The 13,860-nt window shown below is 39.6% G+C and overlaps 1 protein-coding gene across 2 annotated transcripts in view; it reads right to left on the minus strand.

Moving 5' to 3' along the window:
* The window catches only part of Ano2 (anoctamin 2), a 341,337-nt gene that overhangs the window by 29,773 nt on the left and 297,704 nt on the right, over positions 1-13,860 (minus strand). For both annotated transcript variants that reach the window (XM_076852567.1, XM_076852569.1), the window contains exon 19: positions 5,602-5,747. In XM_076852567.1, the coding sequence (XP_076708682.1) occupies positions 5,602-5,747 (146 nt within the window). The remainder of the gene's footprint in view (positions 1-5,601; positions 5,748-13,860) is intronic.

Raw genomic sequence — 13,860 nt, forward strand, 5'->3', positions numbered from 1 at the left:
ACAATTATGCACAATCCTAACACTGATGGGCGCACTATATTCTGAACCTTCAGAACGTTTCAGTCAAAAAGCTTTCTAGACTCAACAGAAATTGGACTCCTGACAGTAATAATGGCTAATGAGAGTCTATGTATATACTGTTTTTTAATTACTTTTTGTTTTGAACTGTGGATGGAACCCATAGGCACCCTACCACTGAGTCACACCCCCGAGCCCTTTTTATTTTTTGAGACAGGGTTTCACTAAATTGCCCAGGCTGACCCTCAAATTTGTGATCCTCCTACCTCAGTATCCTAAGTAGCTTGGATTGCAGCACCTGGCTACTTGGCATTGAGCACCTAATTTGTATAACAGTCCTGTGAGGTAGATGTTATCAACAAACCCACAATTTAGATGGGAAAATTGGGTCTGATAACTTTAAGCCTCAAGCTCAGAGTCACATTAGTATTGGAAGTATTGATTTGACTCCCAGGCTCACCCTAACCATGGTGCATGGAGGTGCAGGAGTGCCGCTTAATGAAGCTTGGTGGATTCTATCTGCAGCCCAGTCTTTAATTGTACATGAAAACACTCTTGAAAGGTGAAGAGGAGAGTCTAAAGATAAAAGTAATGAAAGGGACCTTACCCCAGAAAACATCGTCTTTACACTTACATGAAATATTAAGTTAGATAGTAATGTTTCTTTTTTAAAAATATTTTTTTTTAGTTGTAGGTGGACACAATATTTTTATTTTATTTATTTATATGTAGTGCTGAGTTTTGAACCCAGGGCCTCACACATGCTAGGTGAGCACTCTACTGCTGAGCCCCAGCCCCAGCCCCTAGATAGTAATGTTCCTTAAATAATTAAAATTCTTAATGAAATGGCCTAAAGATTTTTTGTAGAACCTAGCTTGGAAAATCCATACATGATTCAGGCTGCTTCCTCTTCCAGATAAGTCTGCGTTAATATCTATTGGATATGTTGATTGGATTATTGTCAATGTCACTCTGAATTGATGAAGAGACTGTTCTGGTTTCCAAACTTGTTCCTCCATCTAGGTGCTGAATAAAATTTGATGAATGCGCCAGGTGTGGTGGTATAGACCTATAATCCTAGCAGCTCGGGAGGCTGAGACAGGAGGATTGAGAGTTCATAGCCAGCCTCAGCAGCTTAGCAAGGCCCTAATCAACTTAGTGAGACCTTGTCTCTAAGTAAAATATAAAAAGGGCTGGAGATGTGGCTCAGTGGTACCCTGGTTCAATCCCTGGTACAAAAATAAATTGATGAATGAAAGAATAAATGAATCATCAAATAAATAGCCTGTGTTTCCCCATTTCTTCCTTAGTCTTATGACCCCCTTCTGCATTTGCTGCCTATTTGCCTAAGGGCAATGAAGAATTCTTAGCATAATGGTGAAGATTTTACCATCACTTCCTCTGTCTTCAGGACTGTCCACTAATCCCAGGTCTGTATTGAAACCTTTCCTATCCCAAACTACCATCTGATTGTCTTTGTCTCATTTGCCAGTCCCTCTTCCTTAGAATGCACTTCTCTGCTTTTATCACTGATATGTAGATCCTTGAAACCAAAGAGGACCTCATACCCAAACTGGAAACCTCTTCATAACATCTCTAATCCACCATCCATCCAGTGCTGCTTGGAAAATGATCCTTTGTTTGTTCATAAAATTATTATTATTATTAACTCATCATGTAAAAAAATCTTTTCCATTAATTAATATATTCATTCATAGTTGATTCCATGAACTTATTTTTGTTTTTCAGATGCACTTGAGAGCTTGTTATGTGCCAAGAAATGTGCTGGATTCCAGGGGATACAAAGACAAATAAGCCTTGGTCCCATCTCACTGCTCTTTCTAGAACATAACAGACCAGGTCTGCTGGAAAAGATACGTGAGCTGTTATAGTTTGGATGAGGTGTCCCTGGAAAGCTCACATGAGATAATGCAGGAAGGTTTGGAGGAGAAATGATTGGATTATAGCCTTAGCCTAATCAGTGAGTTAATCCCTGATGGAATAATTGAAGTGCTAGGGTGTGGCTGGAGGAGGTGGGGATTGGGGTGTGGCTTTGGGTATATGTTTGTATCTGGAGAATGGGGTTTCTCTCTTTGCTTTCTGATCACTGTGATATGAACTGCTTATCTCTGCCAGACTCTTCCATCATGATGTTTCGCCTCACCTCAAGCCCCGAGGAATGGAGCCAGACTTCTATGGACTAAAACCTCTGAAACTGTGAGCCCTTAAATAAACTTTTCCTCCCTTAAGATTGTTCTGGTCAGATCTTTTAGTCATAGCAGCAAAAAAGCTGACTAAAACCTGAGCCATGAGCAATAGTACCATAATTCAGTAAGATCCCATCAGTGTATGCACCAAACACAAGACTAGGACAGAAAAGCTAATAAATAATGAAATCATGCAGGACCAACTGCAGCTTGGCCTGGAAAGACTCCAGAGAAAGCACTATACGAAGAGAAGCTAGGGATGAGTTTGGAATGTTCAGGTCAACAGTGTGGAATGGGGTGTGCACAGAGGGTTGGGAGTCTCAAGCTTACTATAGACTGATAATTCTTCCACACAATGTGACTTCAGGAAGTAGAATATGTAAGAGTATTTGCTAAAAGGGAGTTTTCATGAATTGTCTGAGTCTAGGTGAACTGGTCTAATCCTTTTGGAAAGTAACTTGATAATATGAATCAAGAACAACAAAATGAACACATCTCAACCCAGTCAATCACACCTTTGTAAATCTTCCTCGATGAAATTATATTGAATGTGGAAGAGATTATATGCACAAAGATAGTGTATGCTGTTTTAGAGCATTAAAATAGGGAAGAATTGAGGAATAAGCCTCCATATTCTGAACTGGGAGATAAACAATGCTACATTTATTAGAGGGACTATCGTGAAGCCATTAATTTTGAATATTATGTGACAACTTGGAAGCATTTATTCATATAATGTTGAATAAAAAAGAACAATATGTGATCACAACCTTATTTTAAAAATCTTATATATAACAAAATGTGTCTAAGAAATGGAACCAAAATGCATTAAAAAGTTAAGTTAGAATGTGGGGAGTTTGGGAGAAACTTTCCTATTTTTACTCTATTTTCAAACTTTCTTATGGGGGGTTGTTTTATTCACTTATAACCTGTTAAATATTTGAATTTTTGTTTGCTTTTGTTTTTAATCTGTGCTGTGAATTTCACTTTAAATTTTGCTGGAAATTTCTTCCACAAGTAACTAGGTCTTCTACTTCTTTTGGTTCCTCTTCCCATTACTTTGTAAATACTCAAAATCTGAACACATTGTGGATTTATACTTAGCCATACAAAGCTGTCAAAGTTGAGCATATTTCCTATTCTCTGCTTTCCTAGGACCTCAAGATCATTAAAATAATCAACACTGACACCTCATACTGTGTTCGTTTAGACATGAGGTGTCTCCCAAAAATCATGTGTGAGACAATGCAAGAATTTTCAGAGGTGAAATGATTAGATTATGAAAGGTGTAACTCCATAAGTGGATTAATCCACTAATATGGATTAACTGGGAGGTAAATGTAGACAGATAGGGTGTGGCTGGAGGAAGTTTATCTCTGGGAATGTACCTTTAGGGTTTATATTTTGTCTCTGGTAAGTGGAGTTATCTCTCTCTGCTTCCTGATTGCCATGTCGTGATATGCTTTCCTCTTCCAGGCCCTTCCACCATAGTGTTCTGCCTCACCTCAGACCCAGAGGTATGGATTGGCTGATCATGGACTGAATGGCTGAAACCATGAGCTAACATAACTTTTTCCCTCTACATTGTTCTTGTGAGAATTCTTTCTGGTCAGAGAGAAGAAAAAGCTAACTAAAACATAGTTTTTATATGTAAAGACATTCTTCTAAGACCTTCACAGCTATTAATTCATTGAGTACTCATAACAATCCCATGGAGTAAATATTATTATCCTTTTTTTTCACAACTAACTAAATAGACACTTAAAAGGTTAACCACTCTCCCAAGGTCATCTAGCTAGTTAGTCAGACACAGAGTCAGAAATTTGAACCCAGGGAATACAGTTCAAGGGTCTTTGCTCTTAATCACACAAAGGAAGGTTTGCAATAGCCAACTAGCGGAACAGACAGGTAGCAGGTATGGTAAACTATACAGATAATTGGTGGTGGGGTGGGGACTGGGGTGGAGGTTGGAAGTATACAGAATTCAAGGATTCCTAGTGGAAGTTTGATCTCTGGCAGCAACCCTTTTTTTTTTTTTTTTCTGGGTAAGAGGATGGCAGATGGAGAATGGCAATCTGAAATATGAGCAGTCACCCCTTTGGAAATACCTGGCTCAGAGTCAGGATGGATTAGAGGTAGGACTTAGCTAAATGTGAAAAGCATGAGAAAACTGATTTCTATAAATTGGGTGGGTCTTGATATTTTCTATAGCAATTGTTCCTGAATTGTTCCTGACTATCTCTTTTCTGATAAGTAGATTAAGGTTTAAAAGCTCAGGTTTTGTCCATAACCAGGGCTAGACCTGTCCTGACTATCTAATCTAGAACCTGCCCCTCCTGCCAGCCCTAACTTACATACATACATTCTTATAACAGAATAGGATAAATATCCACTAGAAATAATGAGTAAGGCACCTGGTGCAGAGAGAGACATTGGTAGCCGCTATTGAAAGGGGTCAAGAGTCACTGGGCAAACATAATGGTAGGTGCAATTATATTAAGTATTGAATATAACTGATTCAACTGATTCTTCTGTTGACTCTGATGTTTCTCTATAATCTCTAGATTGAACAAATGTTTCAATGCTGTACCTGGGCTGTTTATCACTGGTGTCCTATCCTTTTAATTCATTAGTTCCAAGCCTTGGGAAAAAGTTTCTCAAATGTCTACCCCAACAGAAGATGAGAATTATTCTCAAGTGGCCAAGAGTTTGAAGGCAGCTGGTCTAAACGGAAACACTTCTCATAATGCAGCACTGGCTTTAAAGCCACATCCGAAATGAGTAGCTTCTACCTGTTTGTACTGACTTGTACTGTTGCCTTCAAGCCTTATATAAAATAACCAGAGGCTCTGCAACTGGAAATCTACCTCTCACCCTTACACAAAATGTCCTCAACTCTTTTGTTGATAAGTTGGTGTGTTACCCAGCCCTGCCTGAGCAGAATAGGGCTCCTTGTCAAAGATGTACATATCTTTGACACAAGTAAAATAGGTTACTTTTCTTTCACAGAAACTAGATTCTTAAATTCCAGATTTCACAATTTACCTCTTGATTTTGTCAGTAATAGAAGCTTTGGGAGGAGACCTGAGAGACCAAACTTTGATTTCATGATGAGCAGAGGAGGCCCAAGGAGAAGAAGGCATCACCCTGGTATCATCTATCCATTGGTGACAGCTGCTTCTGTTTCACATTCCAGGGCACTTTTTGCCCCATGTTTATTAACTTTCACATGGCACTGAAGGCGACATTGAGAAGCCATGAAACCCACGAAGGAGCAGAGGCTGTCTCCCTCATTTCCCAGTCCCCTCTATCCCTCTACACAAAGATCCCTCGTCTGAACCTGCTTTCAGTGGAAGGAAAGATCATGGGCCCTTACTCATTTCCATGTATTCTGGAGTGAGTCCTGTATATGGTTCCAAGCTATAGTCTAGGTCCCACTGTTCTGGACGTTTTGAATGGTCAGGGTCAGTTTCTCCAGGTTCTGTTTCATCTTTCAACTTCCGAAATAGTTTCTTTAGTTTCCTGGAAAAGAAATGGAATAGTCACCAATAGTCTCTAGAGAGGGTTAATTCTGCAGATAGAAAGGAGGAAAACACTAATTTTGAGACTGAAGCCATCTCTAATCTAAGGACAGATATACAGACACAGGGAGACTACTTTTCTCCAAAAGTCAACCTGAGGATTTCTTTAATGAAGATAATGAAAGAGAACAACCTTCCCCAAAGATCAGTTGCTTCAAACCCAATGAAACTTTAAATTCTTCCTATTGTTTGATAAGCAACAGAGAGTTGGTCCTTCCTGATAAATATGAGCCAGTCCTATTGCCCAGTGGGTGATATTTTCACCTTCTTCCTGGAGAACAGAGGGGTTTTCTAGAGAGTAGAAGAAGGGTGCTCTATTCACAGGTCAAACATTTTTGGGGTCTCAATAACATGAAAGGCATCATCTCTATTAAAGCCAAGCTGAACACTAGCCACCATAAACACATATGCTGGAATTCTAATGCTCAATGTGAGTATATTTGGAGATAGGGCTTCTAGGAGGTAATTAAGATTAAATGAGACCATAAGAGTGGGGTTCCTAATCCAATAGGAATAGTGGTTTTACAAGAAGAGAATGAGCTCTTTTTCTCTCTCTCTTTCCACAATGTGTGGACATACAGAAAGCATCCATCAGTGAGCCATAAAGAGCCCTCACCAGGAATTTAATCCTTCTGAACTTTGTTCTTAGACTTTCCAGCCTTCAGAACTACAGAAAAACAAACTTCTATTGGTTAAGCCACCTATCTGTGGTATTTCATTATAGTAGCCTGACTGATGAAGACAACCACATTTAATATTTTTTGACCTAGAATTATTAACAAGATAATAATGGTCCAACCTGTAAGGGCTGGTAAAAGATTAGGAGACACGATCCTAACCATGATATTTGGAGACAGTGAGCACTGAATAAATTATTTATATATTATATGGCAGAGGACACAGGGTTTTCATATTTTGCCCAGTGCATAGAGAATAAAAAATTGGTGAAAGAGCTAGATGCCAGTGCTGCTGACCAGCTTAAGAGGAAGTTTCCAGGAGACAGAAGAACTCATAGAACATTCTGAATCACAACCTTGAAAAGATCCAAGGGGATTTTGGATTATAATCTTTGTCCTTGGATGGGGCAGGCCTCCCCACCATCTCCCAGTATTCACCCAAGAGCACCTAACTTCTATGTAGGTGTAACCCAACATGACCACACACCTCCTTCTATTGTTAGAAACTGCTTCTGTCAGCTAGTGGAAGTCTAATGGTTTAAAGCAGAGCTCTCATCAGGTCTTAGCTAATATAATTTGAAACAAAGGTGATAAAAGTCTAAACTTTAGTATAGAATACAGTTGCATAAAACCAAGTTTCCTGTCTTTAAAATGAAGAAATAAATATTAACTTGCCAGAGGGTCAGTTAAAGAAGATGAACTATGTGACAAGCTCAAATTAAGACCTGGTACGTGCCAAGAGGTCAATAAATGTATCTATCATTATCCCTTTCATCATCTTCACCATCATCACAATAACATCCTAATCACAAGATTTAAACTATGAGCTGAGATCCATTAGAAGCAGCAGTAGAGCTAGGCACGATGGTGCATACCTGTAAACCGAGCTACTAGAGAGGCTCAGGCAGCAGGATCTCAAGTTCAAGGTCAGCATCAGCAACTTAGTGAGACCCTTGTCTCAAAATAAAAAGGGCTGGGACTGTGACTCCATAATAGAGTGACCCTGGTGGAAATCCCTAGTACTGGGGGAAAAAAAATTTTAAAATTTTCATATAAAAAATAGCCAGTGTGATGGCACATACCTGTAATCCCAGCAGCTCGGGAGGCTGAGACAGGAGGATCATGAGTTCAAAGCCAGCCTCAGTAATGGCGAGACTAAGCAACTCAGTGATACCCTATCTTTAATAAAATACAAAATAGGGCTGGGGATGTGGCTCAGTGGTTTAGTGCCTCTGAGCTCAATCCCTGGTACCCCCCCTCCAAAAAAAGTCAATAATTCGGTGATAATGAGAAAGTGAGAAAAACTAGACACAGCCTAAAGATGCTGAAGCCAAATTGTGTGGACTAGTTGAGACCTTGTCTGAAAATAAGGACAGAAGGAGATAGTCAAAGAAAATAAAAAAGAAGAAAGAAAAAAATGAATGGATAAAGAAAATGTGGTATATATACACAATAGAATATTAGTCAGCATTAAAAGAGAATAAATTTATGGTAGGTAAATGAATGGAGCTGGAGAATATAATGCTAAGTGAAGTTAGTCAATCCCAAAAAACCAAATACCGAATGATTTCTCTGATTTAAGAATGCTGATTCTTAATATGCTGCGGGGGATGGGAGGTGGAGGATTAAATGAACTCTAGATAGGGCAAAGAGGAAAAGGGGAGGGAGGGGAAAGGCAGGGGAATAGGGGTAGGAAAGACAATGGAATGTGATGGTAATCATTACCCTAACTACATGTATGAAGACACAAAGGATGTGACTCTACTTTTTGTACAACCATAGGTATAAAAAATCATGCTTTATATGTGTAATATGAATTGTAATGCATTCTGTTGTCATATATAACAAATTAAAATTTTTAAAAAAAGGAAAAGTGGGGAGAGAAAATTCAGCACCACAATTAAAATGAGACTTTTCTTCTAGGTACCAATAATCAGAAAACTTGGCCAAATCTTTAATAAAGACCGAACAGTGTATTTGATTATAAAAAATTGAACACAGGTGTATATATATATCGCTATCCACTTCTGAATGAATAAAAGTATATAAAACTAAAGAATAATGAAAACAGCTTTGAATAAGAAGTGTGTGAGGATTGTTAATGAGTATCTTAAAAGATGAACCAGGTGTAAAGTAGTTAGCAAAGCTGTGGTGGCTGAATGATAAGTGCCTATGGTCAAAGGTGGCAGAGAAAAGCACATCAACTCATGCTGCAGAATCTCACGACTAGAGGCATTATATATCCCAAAAGGTAAGGAATAAAACCGGTCACAGCTCTGTTGAAGGAACAGCAGATCCGAATGTCTCTGTACCCACGTTGCCCAGATAACTAGGATTCCTGATACTTGCAGAAGGGAGACATTTATTCAGAAGAGAAAATGAACCAGGGAAATTCCAGATCTGAAATAACTCCAATAAAATCAGGCAGAGAAACCCACAGACAATGAGTAGGCAACTATATAGATGTGCACGGAGCGCTGGACTGGAGGCAAAGATCTGAGAACTGCCATGGAGAGAAGGAAGCCATGGCAATGCACACCAACTGTGGACAGAGCGGAGGGTCAGCAAGGAGCCCTGAGGAATATCAGACACTTTCCAGAGAGGAAAGTCATCTTAGAAGGAGCTGCCCAGGAACATTATTTAGAGCAGTAGTGCTTAAAACAATTCAGCTCCTCTCTGGAAAGCAGTTAAGGGGAGGACGGGGTGGAGAACAGGAGCTTCCAAAGCACAAAAAAAAAAAAAAAAAAAAAAAAAGAGTGATGGGAGCAGAAGGCCAAGGCCAAGTCTGTGTGGCAAAGGTGGCAAAGGAAGAGGAAGGAGGGAGGGGCTTCAAAATCCTTTTAAGTGTGGATAGGGACCCCCCCCCCAAAAAAAATCCCCAAATAGTTCTTATGAGCCCATCATTCCCACAAGTTTTCCTCCTGGATATCTTGGTGACCATTAAAAAAAATTAATAAAGTCTCTCTACAGCAGGATTTAAGAGGAATCCTACAAACTGTATAACATACAGATGGGCCGTTTGGAAAACTTAGGATTATGATTCTGACCGTATGATGCACTGGCTTGTTAAAGTAAGTCCTTTGATGTCACCCCTTGTCCTTTTCTTCTGCTATTTTTTCCGTCCCTTTTTAATGACAAGTCTTAGAAACTCTTTGGAAGGCTCCCATTTTCTTCTCTGCCTGTGCCCTATGGGCTCATACCCAAGAAAATGGTGATTGTCACACTTTGGGCCTTCTTGCCACAGGAATCTGGGCCCCATGCCATCCTATTATTCCATGAACCCTGAACCCCATAAAAGAAGGCAGAACCTAACCATAAATGGGCCAAAGGGGAGGGACATATCAACCACAGGGTGTTGCTCAACACCAGTCATGGTTCAAACTTATTCTTTAAACTTTTGATTCAGGGTCAGACTCCACTGTATTTGAGCAGAACACAGACCTTCTGTGATGTCTTTAAAGAGTGAGTGTTTTATGTCTTGAAATGTTAAACTTAGTACATTTACACAAAGAAAGCAGACAGTTTATAAAATCTTACTAGCTGAGTCCAGCCATCTCTTACAACTCTTTGGGGATGTGATCTGGTGCTTTTAGTAAGAATAAGGATGGAAGGACATTTGCCAGTGGAAGTATTGATCTGTCTGTCTGGTTGGTCCATTTCAATGTATGCCAGGCGAAAGAATCTAGCACATGAGAAAGCTGGTATTTATCCTTTGAAAGACAAAAAAAAAAAAAAAAATCCATCTTTGGATGATAACAGGCCCATTTCAGTTTTGCTTCAAAAAGGAAGAACCATTCTTGGGGATTCCAGGGAGCCAAGATTTTACTGGAGCTAAATTTGAGATCAAATGATAGCAAAGAGTCATGATGTGGTGTGGCGTGTTTTAGGAATACTGCACAATTTTGATCCAAGATCTATTTTGCAGAGATACATAAGGGAAAGCTGTGGGGTGAGGAAAATTCCACCAACGGGCACAGGTAATAAACAACACAGGATCGAATTCTGCCACACTGTTAGCATGTCTGAAGTCATCTCAGAAGGAGCTGCCTATGAACATTTTTCTGGGACAGTTCTGTTTAAAACCATTAGCTCCTCTCTGGAAAGCATCTGTCACAACTGTGTCAGGCCCCAGGAGCCTGGCATTGCGTGAGGAAGGATAGTCTGAGAACACGCAACCAAGTTTTATCTATTATCATTGTGTTAGTTACAGAGATGATTTAAACTACTCAGTTTTAGGGCTTCCCTTAGAAGCATTTCATTTTTCCATCTCCAGGGTGTCTGATTCAGGTCTAGAAAAGAGGACAGGGGGTTGGGGGACGCTGTTGCCTGTTAGAAGATGCCTGAACAGAGGCCTCAATTGGTTCACAAATGACTGAAGACTGGGAAAGAGTATTCTAGTTTGAGACTCTGCTGGGTTGTAAGATTATCAAAACCATACAATTGTGTCATGTTAATTTTTGCAGTAGGCACACCCAGAGTCTACTGAGGATGTCACAACCTCAGGGAGAGAGGTGACTACAGTTGTCTGGACTAATGGATAGAGATCAATGAGACAGTGTTCACATTTTTTAGAAAGTTGTAAGAATAAGAATCAGAAAAATTTTTGCAAACCTAGGTGATGAAGCCGGGCCTGGCACACACCTGTAATCCAGCGACTCGAGAGGCAGAGGCTGGAGGATTGTAAGCTCCAGCCAGCCTCAGCAACTTAGAAAGACCCTGTCTCAAAATTAAATATGAAAGGAGCTGGGGATATGGCTCAGTGGTAAAACACATCTGGGATCAATCCCCAGTAACCCCCGACCCCAAAAATGTCAACGATGAATTAAAGATGATCAGTGTTGTGAACTTTATTGTTATCATGTTTTTTTTTAATCCCCAGCATTCTTAATACAACCACCTACTGAATTTCTTAGTCTTATTTCCATTTTTAATTTTAATTTTCATTGGTGCATTATAATAATGTAGACGAGTGGAATTCATTATGCCATATTCGTACACACACATTAATGTAATTTTATCAATCCATGTTCCCCAGTACAGTTTTCAAAGGTCAAATCTGACCTATTAGATCAATATTTATCTCTTTGCAGAAAAATTTGAAGGGGAAGGCTCTGGAGGTAATGACAAGGTATACTATAATCCAAAAGCCATCAGGCTTAGAACAGAAGAGGAAAACAGTGTTCCTGAGTGGGGTCTTTTCAGGCTGACTCTCTGGACTTTCAACATTTAAAAAGTATCACCAATCACATAACATCCCATGACATACAGTAAAATCTTGGCTACCTGGAGCCCCAAGAATGATTTCTTCTTTCTCTGCTGTTCGTATATTTTAGATGGCTGAGCAGTTATCCAAGCCATTTGCCTTACATGACCATGTTGGAGGCAGATTTTTTGAGAATAACTTTCCGATGGTCACACAGTAAGTATATTGTACAGCTGGATCCAAACTTGAATCTGTTTAGCCACTAAATTTCTGCCCTATAGAGACACCCTATAACTTTTATAATTTACCTGACTCCTTCTTTGCTGTCTGAATCAGCTGTCATTTCTCTTTTGACTCAAAAAGAGTCTCTTTTTCATTGCTTATTCCATGTTTTCAACTGTCATACATCAATGTACTGTCAGGTGCTTAAAATTCTGGATGGGAGGAGTGTAATTAATGAATAATGTACCCTGAGTGGGAAGTGAAGGTCCAGTAATGATAATCATAGTGATTTTATGGACCAAACTCAAAATACAACCTGTAGGATCATAGAGAACTTTGGATTTGGTGGAATCTTGGTTCTACATCCCTAATGTTACCTATGTGCTTATGTCATATGTGTCCTATTTGCAGATCAGAAACTGAAATGAGGAAGCATGTTTTAAAATGGAGTGACTTGTATTTGAAATCAATAGAGACCAGCTTCATTCAGTGGAAGAGAGGTTATTGGGGTGCTAGACCTATAAGGCACCTTTTGAAAAGACTATAATGCCACCAAGTTTACCAAGAGACGTGGACAGCGAGACTTAGAGAAGTGACTTACCTGCAGCTTCATGAGTTACTATGCAATTTCCATTAATTAAACACACATCAAGTAATAAACAAGAAAATTAAGCCTTCAAGGCAAACCACCATGCATTATTTTCATCTGTTAGGGAGCTGATGGAGTTGATGGGTAGGAAATGTGCCAACACACTGTCCAAACATATGCCTGTTTTTTTTCTCTCTCTTACACTCTATAAAAGGCTTCTGGGTCCAGAAAGAATGGGCTAAGTGGTAGAACAGATGTCCAGATGAAAACATGGTCATCTCATGCCTAGAAGCAATCTATAATTCCATCCAGTGCAGAATAACAATGCACTGGAAGTGCAGGTGTCTTCTCCAGATGTTTGGAGGGAAATGAGACTTTCCTTGCAGGAGTGGTGGAGGGGCCAGCCACATAGCTTCAAAGGGGCCAGATGTGGCTTTGGTATCTTCTATGTATTCTCTCGATGTTGGTTCCTAACAAATAGTGTCTCTGTAAGATGCTAAGCTCCTAGAGAACAAGGACCATCTGTTCTTGCTTGACTATCAATACACAGTTTTTGGTCAGAAATCAGGGAATAGAATGAAGCTTCAGTTTCTTGAGACTGGTGCTTTTCTGATGGCTGACTACAGGCTGTTTAAGCAGGGGAAAGGAATGAGGCATCCAGACACTTATGTTCACATTAGTCCTTCCCTAGAAAAAGTGTCTGGCTAGGTGCCACCTGAGGCTGTTCCAGTATGTGGGCAGAAAATAACACTAGGTGTTCGATCTAATTAATGGTATGTGATGGCAAGACCCAACTGGAGAACTGGAACAAAACAATGTTATGAAGAAATGTCAAGGATTGTCATTTCGTAAATTACAGCTCCATTTAAAACGGGGTTTTTCCTCAGGTAAACTAAATTTTCTTCATTATAACTTTAGCTGTCTGTTTCTGAGGAAGACTAGAAAATATCTTTCAGAGAGCTCCCATGGTGGCAGGTGTATAATGTAGAATTTTACATGGAAAAAGAGATTGAACTATATCTCTTCTAGTGTCTCCATTCAACCCAAGGAACCTAGGACTTAGTGAACTTTAAGTGGATTTAACTGGTTTCTGGCTCTTGCCTTTGTCACATCCCTGACATGTCCCAACATCTTGGTCAAGGAGCTGCCATCTCTATGAGATTTACCTTTTCCACCTGTAGCAACACCTCTTGTGGGGCAATGTTTATGAGAAGACCAGAGTTAATCTATTGATTGTCTATAAAAAATATCCACATGCAATGGTTTCTTTAAGAGAAATTATGGCAGACCATCTTGTAACATAATGATGGTGACATTTCCTTTCAAGACACAGACACACCCTGGAAGAAACCCTTCTGCTTTT

Source organism: Callospermophilus lateralis, chromosome 4 (genome assembly GCF_048772815.1).
Source record: "Callospermophilus lateralis isolate mCalLat2 chromosome 4, mCalLat2.hap1, whole genome shotgun sequence".
In the NCBI taxonomy this organism is placed as follows: Eukaryota; Metazoa; Chordata; class Mammalia; order Rodentia; family Sciuridae; genus Callospermophilus; species Callospermophilus lateralis.